This window comes from Rhamphochromis sp. 'chilingali' (genome assembly GCF_963969265.1).
Source record: "Rhamphochromis sp. 'chilingali' genome assembly, chromosome: 21".
NCBI classification, from domain to species: domain Eukaryota; kingdom Metazoa; phylum Chordata; class Actinopteri; order Cichliformes; family Cichlidae; genus Rhamphochromis; species Rhamphochromis sp. 'chilingali'.
In genome coordinates this window covers 11,871,819-11,895,235 of record NC_137949.1, presented here as the reverse complement: position 1 = coordinate 11,895,235, position 23,417 = coordinate 11,871,819, and the positions used below count along the sequence as shown (strand labels likewise).

The following is a 23,417-nucleotide window of genomic DNA, read 5'->3' as shown; positions in this document are numbered from 1 at the left end:
TGGGTTTATAAAAGAAAATTAACTGCAAATAAATGACATTTAACTCTAAATAATAACGGTCAATAATTTAGCTAATAGAGAAATATCCTCGTCATACTTTCTGTGAGTCGTCAAAATGATTCCTAAAACTTTACGGATTACAACACAGCCCCCCATTTATAATTAAATTACATTTACTAATAAAACATAATTTGGACTTCTTTTTTCAGTTTTGAATAATAAAAAAAAAACATTAATTCATTAAAAAAATATATAAAATATAACAAAAGTAATAATACAATTGTTCCTATTTGATTTTACAACGATGATACAAATGTTTATTGTGATACTAATAATAATAATAATAATAATAATAATAATAATAATAATAATAATAGCTGTTCTGTGATTACTGTCATTACTCTGAGGTCACATAATAATAATGTGGAGCATGCATCTCGTTCTTTTACATACTATACCTACTATTTATAAGATTCCCATTTCCAATAATTGGTGATCATTGTGCATTCCACAGACGCTTGCATTCACAATAAAATTGGCCAATTGCACAGCGCAAAACCAACGTCTGGGCCTATTAAAAAGATTAAGATCAATATGATTGAATTGTTTAGTTGATTTAAAGGAAAGAAAAAAATATCTATTAATGTAGTGAAGCATGAATTAATCCCAAGATCGAGGCTGCTAAAAAGTGATAGTTTTTTTGTTGTTTTGTTTTTTTTAAAAAAAGGGTGATTTCCCGGTCTTAGACTCTTGCAGACATTTCCCATGAAAGGCAGCCCTCCAAAATGTCACCTGAACAATGCTGGCTCCCTCATCGACCTTGCTTTCCAGCTCAATTTGGTCTCAATCACAACATAATGAAAATGCACTCCAAAACAGATGCCTTTTAAAAAATTACTTGTTCAGGAATAGCTCTCACACTTCAAGTTATTTATTGTTAACGTTCAATTGGTTTTGAAACATATACAGCAGCCATCACGCATTTGTTCCTTTTTAACTTACAAAAGAATAAAGAAAACATAAAAGTGGACGCAATAACGATTATTATACAGTTAAACGCATTCTTGTGTGTTAGCCAAATATACAAGTCCCTACTTTATTCAATAAGTCTAAATGAATACATTAGTTTACAATATTAATATGATAAAATACCAGGTTATCACCGCAAATAAGGAGTGGTGGCTTAGTGTACTTCGAACCTGATCCCACCTCTCCCCCAGTCCGAACTCAAGTGAAGCAGCATTCCTTTTTGTTTCACCAACATAGACTACGTTTAAAACATCATGAGGAAGGTCCAAAACATGGATTACAAAAGGTCCAGAAACGACATAATTGCTTTGAAGGGCGGCCATTTCTGCAAAGTTCAAAAATAGACTCCCCTGTCAGAGATGTCAAGAAAATGTGCCCTGATCAGCTGGTGCGCCTCTGTGCGCCCCTTGCCCACTTCAACACCCTCCAAAGCCAAAGGGCCCCATTTTAAGCCCTCAGCGAGAATATATATATACATATATATATATATGTGTGTATGTATATATATATATATGTATGTATTGCAGTGTTTTGTTTTGCATGGGCTCATCCGCAGGTTCACATAGAAAAAGTGGAAAGTGACAGTACTGTATTAGGTCCTACCACGTTCTGCCGTACAGGAGGTTTGAGCTGACCATGTTACTGGTGTAATCTACAGCAGATGTGTCTATCTGTGCCATGTTCAGCTGGCTGTGCAGCGAGGGAGGGCTGGGCGACATCTCTTCCAGCTCCAAAGTGTTCACCTGCTGCTGGCTTTGATGCTGGCTGAGGCTGTTGGTGGAGGATGCGAGCACGACTCCAGCTCCGCTCTGTTGTTGGCTTTGCTGTTGGTTCTGTTGTACCTGCTGCTGGTTCGGCGTTGGCGTATTTGAGCCGTTCTGGCACGGTTTACCGTCCTTCACCAGAACAGGCACCGCTACGCGCCTGGGGGACTGCGCCTGCTGTTGGCACAGAGAACCGTCCTGTTGCTGCATCTGTTGCGCTGCCTTGTCCTTGGCCTGGCGCTTCATCTTGTACCGGTGGTTCTGAAACCAGATCTTCACCTGAGTCGGCGTCAGGTGTATCATACTGGCCAGGTGCTCCCTTTCAGGCGCAGACAGGTATTTCTGTTGCTTAAACCTCCTCTCGAGCTCGTAGACCTGAGCCTGTGAGAACAGGACGCGCCGTTTCCTCCTGGGCGCAGCGTGGAGAGCCGGCATGGCTTTGGTGGCGTCCGCCATTCCTGTGAGACTCCCCATGCCGGTCATGTTCATACCTGTGGAAGGTCCCATGAATCTAGAAACTTAAAAATATACATACATATACATGCGTTCAATAAACAGAAGAGGAGAACACTATTTCGCCTGAAGTAGTCTTTATTGATTATTGGCTGAAGTTGGAAAATATAAACAAACAAAAACATATAATAATAATAATAATAATAATAATAATAATAATAATAATAATAATAATAATAATAATAATAATAAATTATCAAATTATTGCTTTAAAATTGTTTCTTATTCCAAAATTTTAAAAAAGTCGAGTCAGACTGAGCCAAAGAATGATCTCCTTTTCGGTTTTCATCAGCATAAACAGTCATTTAAAATAAGATATTTTGTAAAATAGCGGACAATATATATCATTTTTAAATTAACATATAAAAAACAAACAAAAAGAAACTACAGGTTAGTCGTGTGCGTTTTTAACGGTCACTCTCAAAATTCATTTGTGGTTTTACGAAGATTAAAAAAAGTGTGAAAAGTGTTGATAAAAGGAGAATCGAACTTACTTGTGGAGTATCTTGGATCAGGGTTGGCGCTGTACCACCCTGTTGCTGCTGCACTATTCCGCATGCTTTCCTGGTACGACGGAAGATCTCCCATGTTGCCAATGCTTCCATTGCAGTATCCTCCCATTGCGCTGTGGGAGAACTGGGAGACGCTGTGCGGCATGTGGTAAGTGGTGGCCACCGTGGCGTTATGGCCCATGGAGTGCTGTTGCATGCCGGTCTGAGACACCTGAGGCTGTCGGTAGGCTCCCAGTGGAGAGGTTAGGTTCCCTGCGCCGTCCATGCCACTAAACTTCTTGTAGGTCTCCTCGATTGGACTCAAAATATCTGTCACTGAAAAAGGCGTTGTGTGCTTTGGGCTCAACGACATGATTCAGAAAGCAGGTAGATTTTTGTGTTTGAGCAGATCAACCGTGTTGTTGTATCGGCTCTCTCCTTGGTGGATGTCTACGTAAGAGAGTGCTTGTAGTGCGCCTGAGATCCTATTGATCGCCTTAGAGAAGGAGGCGAGCCCAGGGCGCTCTTAGCCCGGGTTTATTGGAGCCAGGAGCCAGGTTTACGACAAACACAGGGGGCGGAGCAAAACTCCTAAACCAGCAAACAATAGTCATTGACATTTTAGGGAAATAATTCATGAAAACACACTTTGCTTTGTATTAACTTGTATACGTGAATAAAACTACGACACATACTCACGATTCTGTGTTTGCAGCAGCTACATACAGGTGAGAATATCCCATTATGTTCCGCACATCAGCTGATCTGACCACATATGACTATTTTGCGTCAGTAGGGAATTCCACTCCTTCTAGAAACTTTGAGAGCACTTTGAACAGACATAAGGGCCACCGAGTATCATCAAAGAGTCACAATGAAGTTGTATGCTCGTTTATGCTTCTTGAGCATCATTTTATCCCAGCGAAGAGGAACAAGTCCAAATAAGCTCAAAAAGAAAAAAAGAAAAGAAAGAAAAATATGTTGAAAAATGCAGTATGGGTCCAAAACTCTTTGCCATTACACAGCACTCACACAGCAAAAGACATAAACGAATTTGTAAATTATATTTTTCCGAAACTAATCATACAGCATCCGACTCCATATAACCTAATTTAGGATCAAAAGGGAGGAAATTACTTTTTTTTTTTTTTTTTTTTTACCTATACTTCTTAGGCATCTACAATTATATTAGACTTGGTGCACTATTTTAAGCCTCAAACCCTCGAGTCTGGTCAACATGCATTAACGACACTTTGCAGTCTTGACCTGACATTGTAATCTCTGAGCAAACTGACTGGCGCCAGGGGAAGAATAAGAGGAAGAGGAACAAAACAAGAGGGTCAAATGAGAAAAGAGCCGCTAGAAACGGCGAACAGTGGTTAATAAAAACTTCTCAATTTGTCATTTATTTCTAAACTGATTTATGACGCCTATATCTGATAACTACTCAGTAATAAAGACTTGCCGCTACAATTCCTCTTGGAAAATATGTTTTCATAACAATGATAATGTTTCCTCTGAATTTTTTTTTAACTTTATCATCACCATAATACTGCAGACAACAATGGGAACAGGTGCTCTGCTCGGAGGTTATTTTCCAGACGTGAAATGTGTCGCTGTCTTCATTATTGTAGGAAGGAACCACTCGTCTGCATGAAGCCACTAATGTAATTTGCCATGGCATGGCAGCAAGTAGCTACCTACCCTAATTGAGTAAATGAAGATGTGACATGGTCAGCCATCAATTATAGAGAAATATCAAGAACAGCAATCTCCGGTTAAGTTGATAGGCTGATTGTAATCATTCATTTTTTCCTATGCATATTTCAGAAGCCGGATTTCTTATTTTTCTTTCCCCCCAGATGCCCGCACTCCGCGGCGGATTTAATGTGAAGTGGCTGGGCTTTATTGTTCTTCAGGAAAACAAAACAGTGCGTGCTTTTTCCAAAGTCAGCTGGAGTTGTCAGAAAGACACTGAAGACAAAAAGAAAAGAAAAAATGGCGTTTGAAAAGAATGCGGTCTAACCTGTGTAAAATAAAGAATCTCCCGAAAAGCTATTTCTATTAGAACATAAATTAGGGTAAATTAGCCTTTTTTAGAGTAATATTTCCTACCTGAAAATACACCTATGCTTGTCCAGACGTCTGTGAGCCTTTTCCACTCTTTTGGGAACAGCAGCATGGTGTCTTTTCAAGTAGAAAAGAAAAGTAGGCCTCGGCCCAGACCTCTAACATTATGTAAATGAGGCAAACCTCTCAACCTTGTGGATTACTGAGTCAGAGAGCAGGACCCCGGTCCACAAACCCTCCACATTAGGATCCCATAAAAATGTGGAGCTGGTAGGCTGCATGCAACTCTTATAGGCGCTTATAGTTCATTTTTATATAGTTTTCAGTCCTAGTTAACTTTTACATCCTGTGGAGATGATGCGGAAAATGCAACCGGAGCCATATAAAGGAACGCGCCGGGACTCGTGAAGAAGGCCCACCCAAGGTTGGTTCACAAATCTAAGACGAACAAAGAGAAAAAGATTTAAAATATTCTCCACTTTTCAAACTATGTTTAGCAATAATTTTTGTCTCGTGCTTAGTTTCGCTTGTCTGCTTAGTCAAGCAAACGGGTACCATGCGTTCTGAAAAACATCGGGGAATTATTCATATAAATACAAGAAATACAATCAATAAATTGTTGGCACTATGGCGAAGAATACTGCTTTTTTATTCCCAAAATTCCAAATGGGAAGCTAGTTAGTGTCTATGGAATACATTTTTCCTTAAAGAAGACGTTAAGCTTTCTCACTAAGTCACAGAGCAAATCAGTTCACATGCTTCTGTGACTTTATTCCTGAAGACAAACAGAAGTATGTTACATAATATTCTATAGGCATCAGCGTGCTTGCCACCAGGGACTAAATGATCTCTTAAATTGTGTTCATTAACGATAGAGATTACTGGCGCAAACCGCGGTGTTCAGATAAACAGCGGCGACTTTCTATAACAACATTCTAACCATTTTTCTCTCTATATCTACGCTTTTATCGGAACATTTAAGTGTTGTTAACGAGAACCTAATAACAACCCATTTATGTAGTTTGTATCCTACAGATAGCCTTTTGCTCAATACCCTCGCCTCCATCAGCTCAGCACAGCAGATGGATTCAAGCGCCTGGTTACTGAAGTGCTTTTCTCCATCTCTTCGATGCTGGTTCAATACCCTGAGAGATGTGGAGAGATGGCTAGAGGGCCAGGGTCCTGACCTGTCACCTCAACCACGCACCGGCCGAGCACAAAGTGCAGAAAACACGAAAACGATTTCGTCTTGCAGCTCCTACAACCCCTCACATTTCCCACTTCTATCTGTAAAATAATACGAGTGAAATTAATCACACTAAAAGTGGTTTCCAGTTTCTCTTACTTCTCATCTTCTTCTTTGTTTGGATGATTTTTGAAAAGTGGAAACAAACGTGTGCCGTTATTGTAATGTTATCTAAGCTACGGGAATCATTTATCTGGGTAAATTTTTCTGTGCGTAATTTACGCGCGAACCGTGAATCTCTCTTTCGATTGTCTGGGACATCTTCCTTAGATTTCTAGTGTTTTCGTTTAGATTTCGTTGTGAGTACACCGGCCTCTAGTTAAAAGAAAACAGCTTCTTGGGTATGTTAAGAAAAAGGTGGATTTGCAAAACGACGCATTTTGGTGTGGCGAGTTTACAAAGAAGAAGAAGGAGAAGAAGGAAAACCTGAAAATACACACCGAACCTTGTAGACTGGGATCCTTATTTTTAAATTTAAGTTCAAACATATTCTAACGGAAAAGAAGCCAGGGATTTATAAATTCATGTCAGGGTTTGTCAACGAAAAGAAAAAGAAGAAAGCAGCAAGTATTCTTTAACAGTCAAACAACACCCACCACGATATTTATTACATCTGTAAATTGAAGGATACTGGAGGGAGGTGGGGGATCTTATGTACAGCTTTTCTTCCAGATTACTGATATTTGTATTTGGACATTCGTGCGCATGGAATCAAAAAGGCTCGTATATTAGAGCATGGCGCAAAATAAACACAAATACTGGTATTAAACGCACCAGTCTTACAACAACTCTAATCAGTTTTTCTTCATGTAAAGCGCATCTCTATACTGCCCGGCCCAGAGGGTGAATTTTTGCTGAGATTTGTGGAGGAAATTCCACACCTGCAGTCAGTGTAGTACCATTTAGATCAAATACTTTCTCTCCTCTTAAATCGCAGAGCAGTGTGAGAGTAAAAAGCGGGCAGGTGCATATCTTTCAGCTGCACTACTTGAAACGGTCCGGTTCCTCAGCTAAGTAGGTTAAAGGTCCTCCCAAGTGGAGAAAGTATGTGACAGACCTCTTGAAGACCGTATTCTTCTGCAGGAGTTTGCATTCATTCACAATTAATGTCGCTTGATGGACGAAATGATGCTAATAGGGTGCCAAAAACAGAATATGGGCTTTAATGGGCACTGACCATAATCTGACAGCTGTGGAAAATGGAGGAAAGAAGAATTTAACATACTGTAATAGGATTAACGTTTAGAAGTTATTCTTAAAGTATTACAATACAGCTTTTCGTTAAGTTGATAAAGTTGCAGTAAAGGCCAATCAGACTGGATTATGTGCTGCAGCTGGGGGATAACAGCATGTGGGATATGTAGCTATGCTGGTGGTAGAAAACTGAATGTTCCTTCTTGTTTTTGGAAGCAAATTAAGATACTGAATTGTGTTAAATTCTTTTCTATGTTGCCTGAAAGAGGACATATTCTTTTAATTTCCATGCCATAGAACCCCCCCCCCCCCCCCAAAACAAAAAAACCCAAACAGTTTCTTTCTGCTTTTTTACAAAAATGTTAAACTCTTCTAATATCACATCAATGTAATAAAATCATCAATGTGAGTGGAAAGTTAAGTCAAAGATGTGTTGAGTACACCATTTCACTCAAGAACACTCATTGCAAAAAAATTACCTTCACATCAGTTGGCACAATTTTTTAAATTATTGAACCATATGCTAAACTAATCAGATAGGAAATTAAAAGTAGTATAAAAATTGTACCTTGTAGTACACATTTATGACAACAAGTGATTGTGATTCCAGGTTTCAAACTGAAGCTGAAGACTAGCAAGGCATATAACAACCTTAATTAAGGTTCGTTAAGCTACAGTGGCACTGCAAAGCGTGGACAGGCTGTCAGTGATCCATTAATCATGTCATGATGAGTTTTAAAGAATGACTGGTGAGATTAACTTTATAGATCATATTTTTATGCATATAATTTATACACACATGACTTAATAAATCCTGTATCTGTAACTATGACCAGTCACTTTATTTGAGATTTGAAAAACAAAACAACAATAACAACAACAACAAAGGAAAAAGAGACAACAAATTGTGCCCTTCCATGTTTGAAACTGATTTAGCTCCCTGAAATTTTAGGTCCTCCGAGTTCTGTGAGTGCCACTGTCCTCTGCACTGTTTTGAGTGGCGATATTTTAGCATAGCTGCTCTCTTTTGTAGCAACAATTAAAAACCACAGCAGCAGATCAGTGCAGACTACCAAATGCATGGCAGAACAAAGCAGATAGTGTACTTGGACTGGGTGCTTGGTTCCAAGGGTACCTGGTTCGTCCACTTCTCTGCTGCATTAATTGTGGCAGCAGTAAGGGCAGGTAAACAAAGCTGTTAGAGAGTATAGTTGTGACTCAACCGTGGCTCACTCTGGATTTGTCACCCAGTTACTCATATGGCAAAATGGATCTGCCAGTCCTTCTCCTGTATCTGGTTGCCCTTGCATTCAATTATTGTGATAAGATGAAATCTGTTTGATGTCCTGAAATGTAATTTTGTAGTTTAATTTGAAGTGGATCCCCGTTTTACTTGTTTTACATAACAATATTTAGACATAGTTCAAGTACTGAGGATTCTTAGAATTATAAGGTAGAAGATAATTTTTTGGACTTTTGGCATTTTCCAGTGACATGTAAGTGTTTGCAATGTTCTGCTTTGACTTTTCTTTTGCGTTTTCATTTTCTTGAGCCAAATTTGCATTTTTTTGTTCTTAATAAATCAAGAGGCTGTTCAGATTTACAATCATGTCTGCTTTAGTCATTACAGGCTGCATAAAGTTAAAATAATAAAATAATTTAGATAATTTTTGGATTTTGGAAGAAGCTTCAAAACATTGTTCAAACATTTAAGTGCACTTCTTCTCCCCCCCCCCCCCCCCCCCCCCCCAAAAGAAAGCTTTGTTAATGTAGAAACAGTATAAAGTTAGATATATAAATATATTTTACCTCTGAATAAAAAAAGTGCCGTAAAATAAATAATAATAATAATAATGATCAAACATGGTTTTGCACCTGAAATGCATGCAAATAGCTGCAATTTGCATCAAGTGTTTCCTGATGTCCATTTATGCCAGGAATTCATTTATTCGGCTTATTTTCACATTAACAGTCAAGAGATGTATCTTCTAATCAAAAGTTTGAAAACACTTTGAGAGCTGAACGTGGAGACGGAAACTTTTTAAATGGCCTCACAACTCAACAATGGAAATGTGAGCAGAAGCTGCATATCAATGTGGCATTTTTACCTGTCTGTTTGTCCCCACTTTAGGATGCTTTTATCCAGTAGGCCACCTGACAGCCTACCATTATTTAGATGAATCCACATAAACACATCGCAAAACTACTTCAAATTGTGAATGTATTGATCCTGACAGTTACAAGAATGCACCATGTGCTGCAATTTAAAATATGAAGTCAAAGTCCAGTTTTCCTGCAAAGTGTCAAAGGATTAAAACTCTAATTTCTATTCGTTTTTTACTGAGCACTGTCTGAATAAAACGCTGTATGCTGGATGGGAATGCCAGGTAGCTGTAATCCTGAAAAGGTAGAAGACTGTATGCAGAATTTATTTTTTTAAAAATGGCATCGTAAAAAATAAATAAAAACATAGCTATTTGTATCTTATAGAAAAATAAATAACAAATTATATATAACATATACAAATAAGGAATATACTACTATATACTTTTACACTACTACAAATGTACAGTTGCAGTGCATGTATCTGTATCCAGCACACTTTCAGAAATTTATTCTTTACAAAGAATAAATTTTTGTTTTTGGAAATAAAATCTATTTTTACGGGTTTATTTCATTTAAATTTTGCTTTGTGTGGTTTGAATTTGTCCAAAAGAAAAAACAATATCCTTATTCCCCTTAAAAATATTTATTCATAGTAAGTAGCTTTTTGAATAAATAACCAGTCATTTTCTGTCCTGCCTCGTTTACAAAAAAACGGATTATTTATAAATGGATTATCCTTTTTTTAATGTCTTAAACCATTATTCACACAGTACATCTGTTATATCATTACACATTTTGTGTGTTGTGTGTCTATTAGAATGGTTGATATTTTCCCATATTGACTTTGTGCAGCAAATCAAGTGAATCAAGGAGTGCTCTACCAATTACCAGGCAGTTATTTTAGAAGGAGGAAGTTAACTTTAAAGAAACTTTAAAGAAACCAGAGGAATGTTACTATAAAAAGTACCTCTGAGATAAATGTAAAAAGTGTGACATGGGTTTCAGCTTGAATCATAGCAAGAGAGTAAAACCTGTGCAAAACGATCAAATTCAGGCCAAAATACACCCGTCTATAACAACAACATGCAACAGTTCAGTCTCTCTATAATTCTTTAGTGCTCTTCTGAGGAACTACAGAAAGAAAATGTCAGATTGTCCACATGTTAAGGACAGTTTTTATTTAACCAAACAGCCAACTGCCACTTCAGCTAATTCAAATTCAGATTCAGATTAAGATGCTGGTTTATTATCTCAGCACTGTGTCAGGCTGTGATCTGTAGCAAACTCGGCTGGTTGCTTAAAAGATATTAAAACGCAGAAAATGACCAAAGAGTGTTCGAGTATTGACACTTTTAAAATCAGCCTTATTCTGTGAATAACATTTATTTTTAAATTAAACATGTTTAATGAGAAGTGTAATATAAAATAATAATACAGCTTTTAAAAATCTACATACCTGTGAGTCAAAGTGCACCTTTGACACTTTTTCCTTAGTCGATTCATTAAAGTTTGGACAGTTTGTTTAGAGCTGAAGTTAGTGATGAAAAAACTGTTTATACTCCACTGGATTTAATCATGTTGTCAATGCATGAGAATCATTTAGAAGTTGTTAAATTACCTGTTACGTCTGGCAGATTTTTATAAATCAACAGCAGATCATCACAAACTGTGAAACGAGGCTCGCCACACAATATAAACCCTGCAAGAATTTGCACCATAAACTGTGATTTATTGAGATGCAGTTCAAAAAACAACTCTAAAATAATTCATCAGAAACTAATAGTCACATACATGTGCAGATATTATTATGCTTTGGCATTTATTATCAGATCTCATCCCAGGAGATGCAGACAGAGATTGCAATAACTATTTTATGAGTTGTGCACATGTGCACTTCGTAAAGATGGTTTATTTTATTGTGAAGTTGTTTGTCCATTTTGTTGGTGACTACTCAGAAATGCATGCTATTACACACATGCTGCAAATACCAGTTTATTATTGCCAACAGTTCATGTGTATTCGGTGTTTGTGCTCCTGTATGTGTTGCACAGAGACTGCGCTGACTTTGTGCTGCTGTACAGTAATAACAAGTCTTCTCGTGGTTAATGGCTCTCTTGTTTGTTGGTTTTGTCTCGTCCTGTTTCAGTGGTTCTTTTTGCCTGGAAGGATGTGAACTCAGTGTGTCTGACCGTCTCTGAGGACGCTCGATGTCATCTTGTCTACCTGATCATTACACTACCTGCTCTCCTCTGCAATACTGCCCTCTCGCTGCTCCGCCACTTGAAATGCTTGGCTGGCCTCTTCTCTGAAACCATCAGGAAATTGTGTGCTAAAACGCTGCAGACGGTTCGTCCTCTCTCTTCCCTCCAGCCATGAGTGCAGGAGTCATAAAAAGATTCCTCAGCTCGGATGACTACTGCTGCTGCTCACTCGACAGGAAAACACACAAAACACCCTTCAGCCGCCCGCCACAGCTCACCTCTCACAGCTTTTACTTGATTTATTGACGTTCACTACACTGCAGAAATGCAGAACACTGCATGTAAATTACATGGATGTGACCACTTGTTTAAAAGCAGGCCTAGATATATTACACATGGCCATTAGGAGTAAAACTAATTTTTAAATTACTATTATGTTACTAACATCTTGTCAGCAACATATTTAATGATGGAATGAGATTATATATGTTTAATATGCCTTTTTAAATAATCCCAAGGAATGTGAAGACTTGTAATATGTCAGCTTTCTGATCTGCAAATAAATTGGAAGTAAAATGGATTCTCAGTATTTCATATTTTGAGGTAAACAAGAGCCTCAGTCTGCATGTGGAGTCGCTGCATCGGCATTATTGCTATAAAAATACATCAGGCCTTCTTGCTGTAAAAAAGTTCAGTAACTCACATGAAGAAAGGACACATGCTGTTACTGACTGCATTCAAATACTCCTTTCTTAAACTCCCACGCTGCTGCTCTGTCGCCACCATTATGAATCTAAACAGGAACAGATGAGTGTCATGATGGCAAGTCAAAAAGTGAACTGCCAAAAACAGTTCTGAGTTTTTAAGTAACTGTAAAATGTCTCTTTGGTTATCCAATAAATTGTTGCTCCAGTCATCACTGATACTGATGAACAAACATTCCTGAGCTCCAAAAAGAGACCTTGAAAGCTTTCTCTTTAAAAAAGTGTCTCTGAATGCAGTTCAGTGCTCTGCATGTGAAGCTAATTTAATAATACAGGAGAAACCATCAAATGGAAAGTGAACCATGTTAAAGAAACTATTTCTGGCATCTGTCTGCTCACAGATGAAACATCATATATACTCTGCAGGCGGTGGATTTTTCCCAGTTACAGAAACTAAGAAGAGATTTTTACCTGATCAGTAAGACTGACCACTGCAAACAGAACCTGCTTCAATGGACCTCTCTGCTGGATTCAATTCATACACTTTTTAAAAACCGTATTATGAAAGTATTGTTTAAGTTAGCTGGGTTAATAATATGACACACATTCATAGATGAAAGTGTTTGACAACACGCACATCATCTCATTTTGGACTTTTAATAAACGTACCTTTTTGTAAAAATGCAAAAGTTCTTCTAAGCTTTTGTGAATTGAGTGAAAGTGAATAAACATTATTAAAACGCTGCACTCACTCAGACACAACTTTAAAAAGAATCACGCAGCAACATTTCTGCAGTTACCTGGATGATAATCGAGAGCTAACAGATCATGCCTCAGAGTTCTGTGCTTGTCTTGCTCAAGAGTACCTCAGTCTAAAATGCTGAGGGCGTGGTTACATTGTTTCTGAAGTGTTTCTGACTCACTGTGTGCACCTTACAATAAAATAAATGTGCTTTGATGTTTTCACCTTTTCCATGCGTGCGCTTCATGTGTCCTTCAGTTCATCCTTTTGCCACATTTACCACTATTCTTCATATTCTTCATCCAATCAAATTACACTAAAGTATTAAACCTCTGTTTGTTTTAAACTTTTTTGCATCTCAGATAACTGAAGATTAATAAACATAAGAGTTGTCATCACGAACCAGAACTCTGCTTCTGTAGAAGGCACAGAAATCAGCACTGTGACTGTGCCTTTCATTTATTAGTGGAGATTTTATACACTTTATACATAAGATTTTTGCCAATATAAGGCAAAAATAATGCGTTAGCACCAGAAATAGATTATTATTTACTTTTCTAAGCACTTGAACACTAACAGTAACACTATCTGTGAAACTATTAACTCTTGTAACTGAAGCATTTACAAAGTGTGTTAAACTGAACGTACAGCCTTCCTTAAAGTTTTACCCTGAACACATCCCACTGCTTCAGTTATATAACAGTCTACACAATAGCCTGTCTCTCTCTTTCTCTCTGTGTGCACTGCAAAACAGGATGCTATTTCCCCATGAAATGAAATACAACATATACAAACATAAAATTAGTAAAATATATAGATACATAAATATATTGTTTACAGATATGCAGTATGTGATGTACTGTTGTGCTGCATGATATCAGATATTTGGTCATTTTTTTCTTCTGAATCAATATGAATGATGTACAAATGAGGTACAAGTTTGTCATTTAGTAAAACCAATAAAATTCAAATAGCAAAGCAAATGCAATAATAACATTTATTTAAATACATTTTGGGTAATTGTCTGTACAGTTCACATTTAAAGCAAACTTTGATGGGAAGAACAGATACAAATACATAATAAATAACATTTCATATGTACAGTGTTGGTTTCAAAAAGAAATGGAACACTTGACGACCTGAAAGTTAAATGTAGCTGCCTCTTTTCTTTTCCTCTGATTAAAGGAAAAAGGACAATGGACTGCAGAGGATCTGAGGAACCTGCAGGGTTGAGGGTGCTGATGTCGTTTAGAAACGTGGAGCATGAATGGAGCCGAAAACAAAACAAAAAAATCAAACAAATTAAACTTTTGCAGTTGGATTTGGACCACATTACGAGTTAAAAAAGAGTTTTATGCATAAATAAAAAAAAATGCAAATTCATAATAATGAATTTGTCCCCCGAGATGTAAATGATTACATATTTGATGAGCTTGTATAGAGGGATTTTTCTGCATCACCATGCTAGTGTTAGAGTTCTTCAGCAGTTTGTGGCCATGCTTGTGATGTTTGTGGCACCCATGCTGTTTGGTAGGACGATCTATGCATTAATGACTACAACAGATGAATACGTTGAAGGTTATTGCTTCATACTCATACATTTCAAAGAGCACGCGATGTGATACGTTGTATAATGAAGTCAGGCAGTGCAAAAGGAAATATAGAGAAACTTTTATTTTCCATCTATTGCAGAGAGCCATGAAACACATTAAAAATTCACCACAGAGCACAAGTGCACAAACACATGATAGGCACATCCTGCTACACATATTTTACATCCTCTTTAAACAGGAAGTTAATTAGATGATTTGAATTGGTAAAACACTGCTGCTACATTGCTGCTCTTTGATCATCACGCCTGCTGATTGAAGCATGTCTGAAACAGATGACGGCCAGTCGTTATCAGCCTCAAAGGCCCAGGATCCATTTGCAGTGCTGGCATCTCAAGCACCTCATGTTCATCCTCTGAAGAAGGTGAGACAATCCATTAAGTGAAAGGCATAAACACTCAACTCTGGGAACCTGATTGTTGGCGCTGTCCCCCATCCAGCCCACCTGACTGCAGCGGACTGTGGGTTTTATACAAGACAATTCAAGTCCTGAGGTGGAACATTGAGAAAGAGAAGACAAAGGGAAATAAGACCATATGGTGATTTGCATATCATAACACAGCAGCACAACTTTTAATAGAACTCAGAGATGCAAGAGAGAGTCGACTTTGAGCTTAGTCGGCTCTGAACATTATCATTCACCGTGGGTTGAAATTTACCTGCAGGTGCTATGAAACGGTTTCAAGTCCAAATAAGAGTGCCTATCTTTATCGTATTTTTATTGCATATTTATTTGGGCATGTAGATCAGCTCATCTAATTAATCATTAATTACAGCATATCTGAAACAAAAAGGTAATGTGTCATATTTGCATTGTCCCACAGGCATTGCACAGGTACACAGACTGTGAATGATGTTGCCTTAATTTACAAATTAAGGACTCTGGATCATTTGGATATAATGTGTAGAAAAAGTCACCTGGTGTGAAATTAAGTCTTGTTTTTTTTGTTTTGTTTTTTTTTAAGAAAAGAAAAGAAAAGAAAGAAAAAAAAGACACTGTTGGCAAACCAAAGGGGTGCATGAACAGTCCACTCATACTATAGACACTGAAATTTGAATCATCTACTTTTCCTGCTTCTTCTGCAAAGGGCTTAACGCCCCTTCACTTGTACAGTGCATTAATACCACAGCATCAGAGCTACTAGGTCGATTTAAAAAGTTAAGTTGATAAAAGATGAAGAAATATTTGCTCCAGCGCTTGACTGTTAAACATCTTTTCCATTAGAATAAGGTGGTGTGACTACATATTTAAAATGGCAGGCTCAAGAATCTCAGTTGATCTCGCAGGTCATTGTATAAAACTAATAATCACCGTATTCCCTGACCTTTGCCCTTACACTTTACACCAGCTAAAAATGATGGATGAATGATTTTATATCTATTTTTTCAGTAATGCATCAGAGCTTGCCCATCAGTGAGGGCTGGAGAAGGCTGAATTAAACATTGCTGCTTGAGACACATTTAGTTGTTAATGGCACTCAACAACCTTTTTTTTTTTTGTAATTCTCTCTCATGGAAGCAGAGGCATTGGCTGCTACAGTATGACTTAATGATTCATACTTTGGAACATTTTAAGAAAAATTATGACATACACTATCTGCGTTTCATACCCATGTCGTGGTAGGTAAATTAAATTTGTATCCCACTTATCATCATTTCATTATGATCCTAAGCACACTCGTCAGAAAATACCAAAAATTAACAAAACAACGTGATTTTTTTTTGCAGTCCTTTATTTAATTCATCATACACATTATAGGATTTTACATCGGTTCGTGGAGTAGATTAGATTGAGTAAATTATTTGAGAAGAAAAATCCAAACTTTAGTCTCTGAGCACTCTACTCACCCTGTCACTCTCCTCATCTCTTTGCTGTTTTCTTAATCTCAACATTCAGCAAAGTCAAGAACCTTGACGCCCCCCCCCCCCCCCCCCCTTTCCGTGAGATGACTCTGAGCTGGCTGCTGGTCATCTGCAGCACTTTAAACTCAGACCTGCCACTTTTAAAGAACTGCGCGATCAGCGTCTCCCACGGCAAAACACCGTGGCGTGTTTTCTCTTGCGTGTGGAGGCAAGAATGAAAACTGAATACATGCGGATGTCTTGCAGTGTTTACTTAGAGATCGTATCCAATGACTGGATTTTCCTTAAAATCATTAAATTTCCGAATAACGTCACTGTGTTTACATTTCCTGTCTTGGCATTTCATACCTCTAATGCAGACAAATATGAAAGAAAAAAGCACCAAAAAAAAAAAAACCCTGTTATAGAAGTAAAGTGAAGGTTGTGACCGTGGGCTTACATGGATGACGAAACTCAAGCGAATAGATTTTATAGTGCAACAGAACTGCAGTCAGGGGGGAAGAAAGGAGAAGCAATAACAAGTCAAAGCGCTGCAGAGTAAGAAGCTGCATGGAGAGCTGGTGTCCACTTGTTAAACCAATGGATGCCATGATGTTTACGTGTACATGCTAATGAGCTAAACAAGTAATGGTAAGTATATGTTACACCCCTCCTAATGTGCTCACGGTAGAAGCATATAGTTTGTCATTGCAATAACACAAGCTGTGTTCATATTTAGTATATATTCCCCCAATAATGGAGTTCAAACACGAGTGCCAATTTAACATCAAGAAATCTTTCATACCAGAAAATAAACTGTGCGCAACTTAAAATGCTTTTTCACAATTATTCCTTTAATTAGACACATTAGATAAGTCATCTACAAATAGTGACTTCATTCAGTGAGAACAATGACAAGCCTTTTATGAATTTAGCTTATCATCGGCTGTGAATCAAATAGATTTGTTACAGAGCGCTGCAGGCGTATACTTGCTTTTAGTGTATCATAGAAAAGCACTACTCTTGACTGTTAAATGGGTACAGTTCAAATTGAAGTGGACAAAGACAATCCTGTTTTATTTAATCTTATAGATAAACACAGTGTGACAGAAGCTGGAGCTGTTCGGAGACGATGGAAGGATTCCCCTTTGAGCTCCACAGAAAACTTCAGCTCTCCGGTTTCTTCCTTGTGTAAGTCATAGATGCTGGTGTTTGTGTTAGGCAGCTCGCACCTCTCCAGACTCTTCTCACGCAGATGGGCTGCTGATGTGAACAGTACTCTGCAGACGCTCGCTGAGTCAACTTGTGTATGTGTCATGTGGGCTTTGTCTGCTTCACACAGCAGCCTGCCGCCTACACTAATACACACAGCACCAATTTGAATGCAGCTCGTGGATTCGAATATGACCGTGTTACTTTCACATGCCCACCGGCTGACACCAAAACAGCAAACAGAAGAAGCCCCAGTGTTGATGTCTTGATATGTTTCTGCTCTCAGCGCTGTGTGTGTTTGTTTCAAACCGCTGTTTTTATTCCAAAGTCAAAACTGGTCACAATGCAAGCAGATTAAGAATTTATCTCCTCTCCCCTCAACCCTCCTTCACCGTGTTCAGCATCTCCGCACCCCCTGCTGCGAAACGTTTCTAACCCAATGAGGCCCCCTACAGTTGCAAGCTCACTGACGCTGAACTGAGCAGGTGCATAAAGATGGTAGCTTTTACTTTGACGTCATTTGACCCATTTTGCAGTGCTTTGCATAGTTCTCTACATGGAGGGATGTGTTCAGGCATTTTGCAGCTTGGAAAGTAAGTCTATGTGACTGCAGGACGTGATGCACATGTAAAAACCCAAAATGCTAACGATTTGATTCTTGATACCAAATATGATGCTTAATTTTCATTATTTTCCTTTGATCGTAAGGAAACAGATCCAGCCCTCTCTGAGTTTATTTGATGCTCCAAGTAGATTATTAGTTATTATTTTGTTTGATTTTATTTTTAAAAAAACAAAAACACACACCTCTCCTTTGCGTTTCTGGCACAAAACGTAGCAGCGGTGTAGATTTAGATTTTCACACGCGTGACCAGCTATGACTCACAGCCTTCTTTGTTGTAAAAGGCGATGATTGATTCAGACTTTCTTTGGTAAACCTTACTTCACCCCCATTGTTCACTTTCACTGGAGTGAATTAATCTGCGAGCTGCTGCACCCCGTTTCTCCCCCTATCCAATTGCGCCACACCGTGGAGACACGCAGACTATTTCTCCGCCAGTTCCCTCTCTCTGACTGTGAAATGGAAACTGTGCTAATTGCCCGTGGACTGTTTACGTCGAGCCTAGTTTGTTTTGAAGAGCGATATGATTATGCTCTCAAGATCCATAACAATGTCATAAACCGCAATCATGCACTTAAAAGACAGTCAAGTTTGCTGGTTCATTAAAGAGAAAAAAAGGCGCATTATTTCAGCAGTTGGAATATGATCTAGCTGCAGTAATTTGTAGCGATGGAATTAGATGCAGTAAGGCGACATTTGCAGGTAAGAGCTGCATGGCGCCAACTGAAGACCTCTGCTTCCATCTTGTGGCAACCTGGCGCAACGTTTTTTCTTCTCCGTCTCCCCCTCCCCCTCCCTCCATCACTCCCCTTTCTCTTTAATATCGGCACTGTGGCGAATCTAATCTGGATCTCCTTTAAGGCAATAAAACCCAGATCGCTTCCTTTAAATGAAAAGCACCGCTTATTATAGCTTTGAAATCCTCGTTTATTTGGCGATGTGCGTGATAGAAAAATGATTCATGTCGAGGTTCAAATGGGCAGGATGACGAAGATTCACGGTGTCCCAAGTGCATATTTCCTCAAGTATTGTATTCCAAGGTATATAATAGAGTTATCCACGCAGGTTGAACTATGCTGCACGCCAAGATGCTTGTTTTAATATCGTACTGCTTTATCCCTTCAAGCAGCCAAAAGCAATTTCCGATAAATCTGACCCTGTTGCTGAGCGGATAGAGGTGTAGTGTAATTTTCTGGTGCGTTAATGGCAAAGAGAATGCTGTTCGTCATAAAAGTTTATCGTAAAGGCTTCCACGAAGACACTATTGAGGTTTTACTTCAGTTTTGTGGAAAACACGACAGAGCCTGACTGAACGCGCAGGGAGCTTCCAGCTGGTTTAAATCACTTTATATTTGCAAGTGAGCATAATTTCTGAAAGCAGATTTGTATGGTTCCGAAAAAGTGTTAAATATCATATTGTTAAATATGAAAATGTAAAGGCAATTTATGAATAAAGAAACCACTTGAATGGGATCAGTTCCGGTCTTTCATGCGCAAAAGTCCACAACACACCTGCCAACAAACCCAGTTTTTGTCCTCACGGAAAAACATCAGCATTTTCCAGAGATCACAGCAAAATAAAAGTGCAAATGGCAGCTTCAGCATTTAATTATTAGTCAGGTGTATTATTTGTTCTACATCCGTATATCGCACAGCAGCGCGGCACTGGCTTTAAAGTCAGGAGAGCTGCTGTGAAATCTAACCGTAAATTGTTAATTAATAGTAGATCAAGTTTACGCTCGATACGGAAGTCCTTAAAAAAGGACGGGGGCCAAACAGTGTCAAATATTTTTCCATGTGTTCATTTTAGAAACAGGCCCACGCACAGCAAACAAGGAAGAACACTGTCTAGAATTAAAAATAGTTTTTGCGCCTTGACGAGCCACTTTTTTGGACAGACAATAATCGGCCTTTCACGTTGGAGAATGGGAGGATAGAGGGAAAAGAGAAATGAGAAGGCTGTTGTTGGCATAGCTCTATCAAGGAAGAAGGACTCCCTGTTATGTGTGAATGGGGCTTCTTTTTTGACCAGAATAGATATAGCACGAATTTTTAATTCGTTTTTCTTTGAGAGACAACAATGCTTTATTTGAAAGCTTGATACAATTTGGGGCTTGTAAGAGATTCTTTTCTCCTTTTCCGAGCCCAGCTGCCCATATGGGACACAACGTGTGCAGCAAGGATCACAATGGCACCAAGTGACAGGCAGGACAAAAAGCCCAAGGATACATCTCCCTGACTCTGAACAGCACCAAGAAACTCTGTCTATCTACACTGTCTGCATCTCCACTCCTGCTGCTCGTTAGCATGCACGCCTCTAACATCCACAGAAACCAGGCCTGGGCTTTTGTTTTTTATTTTTTATTTTTTTATTGCCTCGTGCACTTGCGTTGCGCAGTGATAGAGTCGCAGAGCTGCCTTCTCTGTTGGACAAAAACTGACACAAATGTCAGCGTCATTCTTTCACTTATGAGTTTTTAAATTGCGTTATTGTTCCGGGACTTGTTCAGTTTGAGTTTGATTTGAAAGAAACCAGTCAGAGTTCACTAAAATCCAATCACAGACAGGCAATCATTTATCATCGACTCTTATCGGTTCTCTTTATAATTCTCATAACACGCACTGGTACTCACGTCATTTTTCTCTTCGCATGTGGCGGGTTTCTATAATAACTGCGTCTGCTTATTTAACACACGCACACACACGTTTCTGGGGGTTTTAAGACAAAGAAATAAAAAAATAAAGTTTGATTTATTTGACCTGGAAGCTCGAAACACAAAACCTTTCTGTCAGCGACAAATTGAGTCTGTGTCATCCACAAAAGCAGTAGCCCCCTGAGACTCAATTCTGTAAATAATTAGCAAATCTGCCCAATTTAGCTGTTTGTTCGGTGATGATAGGGGCGACTCTAACATCTGCTGTGAGATTTTTTGGCCCGGGACAAACAAAATGCATAGATTTTTTTCAACTAGGTTATCATATTTACTCAAGATATTGACTGGAGTCTGATAATCCGCAATGCGCTCTGCGGATCACTGGGGAGCCATTTGTGCTCGTTTTGGTCCCACGGTAAAGAACGCCTAATAGCGTAAAGTATATTGTAATGCGGGCTATGATTGCCAACATGTTATGTGATCGTGTAAAAAATGTCTTTATTAGTTCCTTCAAGCCTCTGTAAGCCACGCGAATTTTAGCTGAACGCTGCCGTGATTAAACAAAGAAGGCTGGTGAGTCATTGATCCGTCCTGCTCTGTTTGCAGTTTAGCGCTTAACAAGATAACAAAACATTTATTGCATTAAACGATGTTTTTCCTCGCAGTCTACCACTTTACAACCAAGGCCGGGGGTGGTTGGGGATGCTGACAAAAAGGAGAGCTTTTCACTCAAAAGCTTCTTATGTTGAGAAGCCCACTTATAGTAAGTGAGTGGATTTTAGTCCCATTTCACAAGTGACTTTCGGCTCTTTATTAGCGAGGTGTTCGGATTGAGAAAAAATATTTTCGGGATTAAATTTGCCTGAAAGAGAAAGAACTGAAGTGCGCTGGAGATTTTTTTTTCGTTCCCGTGCTCACTTCCATTCTGTGCCACAATAAAGTGTTTTCATCATCGCCTTTTATCATCACGTTTACCGGTGTCTTTTAAAATAAAATAGAATTTTCACAGTGGCGGCTATAAACCAAACCCTGGTGTCAGAAACAACGCATTTTATTTAAATGATGTTTTTTTTTATTTAAAAAAACAAAATCGGTTATTTTACCGTCGCCGCGAGGCTACAGTTTTTATTTACACGGCAGTCCCCTTATTTTATTTTTTTAATTAAAAGATTCAGAAATGTAGGCTACACAACCCTCTTCATCGCCACACTCCCGCAACTGCTCTGCGTTGCAAACACCTGCCACAAAATTATTTACAAGAAATAAAAACCAAAGGGAAAAAGCTGAAAACTTGCCAGTGTTTATTCATGGCCATAAATATTTTTTTCGGTCCATAAAAGAAGCAAGAAATTAAAATTTCTATAATTATAAAGTGGTTCGTACGTGCTGATAATAACACGAAGGGACAAAGAAAAAAAAAGAGGAAACATCTCTACAACCAACACACAACATACTTACAAAAAAATAAAATAAAAAATAAAAAATCACAAGAAGAGCATTGACATTCTTAATAAAATCTATATGGGAGAGGTTTGGACCCAGTTCTCTTAACGAAAACATGTAAACACGGCGCACACATGAGCCCCGAATAAAAATGGTAGTATATATATGAGTCAAGCTGCAAAAATGAAAAGTCTTTTGTTTGTGTGTTTTATTTTTTCTTTGCTTTGTGGTGAAACTCCCTACCGCGCCTCCAAGCCAAGTCTCTATAATTTCTCTCACCAAGTCCACTGTTGCGTTTGCACCAAGTGATGTGCTGTGGGGAATTGTGGCGTGGCCGCGGCGCTGTACTGCGCGTTATACTGCATGTGTTGGAGTGACTGGGCACTATATGCCGAAAAGGGGATCCCGGCCTGAAAAGTGGCCGCCAAGTCCTGAGCTTTAAGAGTGTGACAAGGCTTTCCATCCCTGACTAAGACGGGCACGGCCACCCGCCTGGGAGAAGGGAGATGGGTCACTTCCATACCTTTCTCGGCCCGGGCTCTCTTCATCTTATACCGGTGGTTCTGGAACCAGATCTTCACTTGGGTCGGGGTGAGGCGGATCAAGCTGGCCAGGTGCTCCCTCTCCGGGGCGGACAGGTACCTCTGCTGTCTGAAGCGGCGCTCCAGCTCATAGGTCTGTGCCTTGGAAAACAACACCCTCCTTTTCCGCTTCTTGCCAGAGTCGCTCCCGCCGCTGCTGGAAGTTTCCTTGTCGTTGTCCGGCGATTCGTCGTCCGCAGAAGGCTCCGGGGACTTGGCGGAGTCCTGAGAGCTGGCGGATAGACCGTGCACTGCGGCAAGAAACGGGAGAAACACTGTCAAAATGTTATGTTGTAAAGTTCTTAGAGACATTTATCACAAACACATAATCTCCATGGAAAGTTTAGGATGCGCCACCATTACTGCTTAATTCGAATAACCTCGCTTTAAAGC

The 23,417-nt window shown here is 39.0% G+C and overlaps 2 protein-coding genes across 4 annotated transcripts in view; both read right to left on the bottom strand.

The window, feature by feature from the left end:
* Positions 1 to 915: 915 nt before the first annotated feature.
* On the bottom strand, positions 916 to 4,730 carry nkx2.4a (NK2 homeobox 4a). Of its 3 annotated transcripts, none has more exons than XM_080870784.1 (3): positions 3,493 to 4,730; positions 2,801 to 3,388; positions 916 to 2,311 (listed from the first exon to the last, which is right to left on the bottom strand). In XM_080870784.1, exons 2-3 carry the CDS (start codon positions 3,168 to 3,170, stop codon positions 1,629 to 1,631), a joined length of 1,053 nt encoding a protein of 350 aa, XP_080726910.1. In that variant the 5' UTR covers positions 3,171 to 3,388; positions 3,493 to 4,730; the 3' UTR covers positions 916 to 1,628. The 3 variants fall into 3 exon arrangements, with proteins under 3 accessions (XP_080726910.1, XP_080726911.1, XP_080726912.1); XM_080870785.1 differs by having other exon boundaries at positions 3,497 to 4,730; XM_080870786.1 differs by lacking the exon at positions 3,493 to 4,730 and having other exon boundaries at positions 916 to 2,284; positions 2,801 to 3,384.
* Positions 4,731 to 16,611: 11,881 nt separating this feature from the next.
* nkx2.2a (NK2 homeobox 2a) overlaps positions 16,612 to 23,417 on the bottom strand; it is an 11,642-nt gene continuing 4,836 nt past the window's right edge. Inside the window, 1 exon segment of the mRNA XM_080870314.1 lies at positions 16,612 to 23,299. Within this exon segment, the coding sequence (XP_080726440.1) occupies positions 22,719 to 23,299 (581 nt within the window). The 3' untranslated portion in view covers positions 16,612 to 22,718.

Excerpts from the sequence above, each read along its gene's own strand:
- nkx2.4a (XM_080870784.1), bottom strand. The coding sequence starts at position 3,170 with ATGTCGTTGAGCCCAAAGCACACAACGCCTTTTTCAGTGACAGATATT. Across the intron at positions 2,312-2,800 it reads TGATCCAAGATACTCCACAA|TTTCTAGATTCATGGGACCT; the intron begins GTAAGTTCGATT and ends TATATTTTTAAG.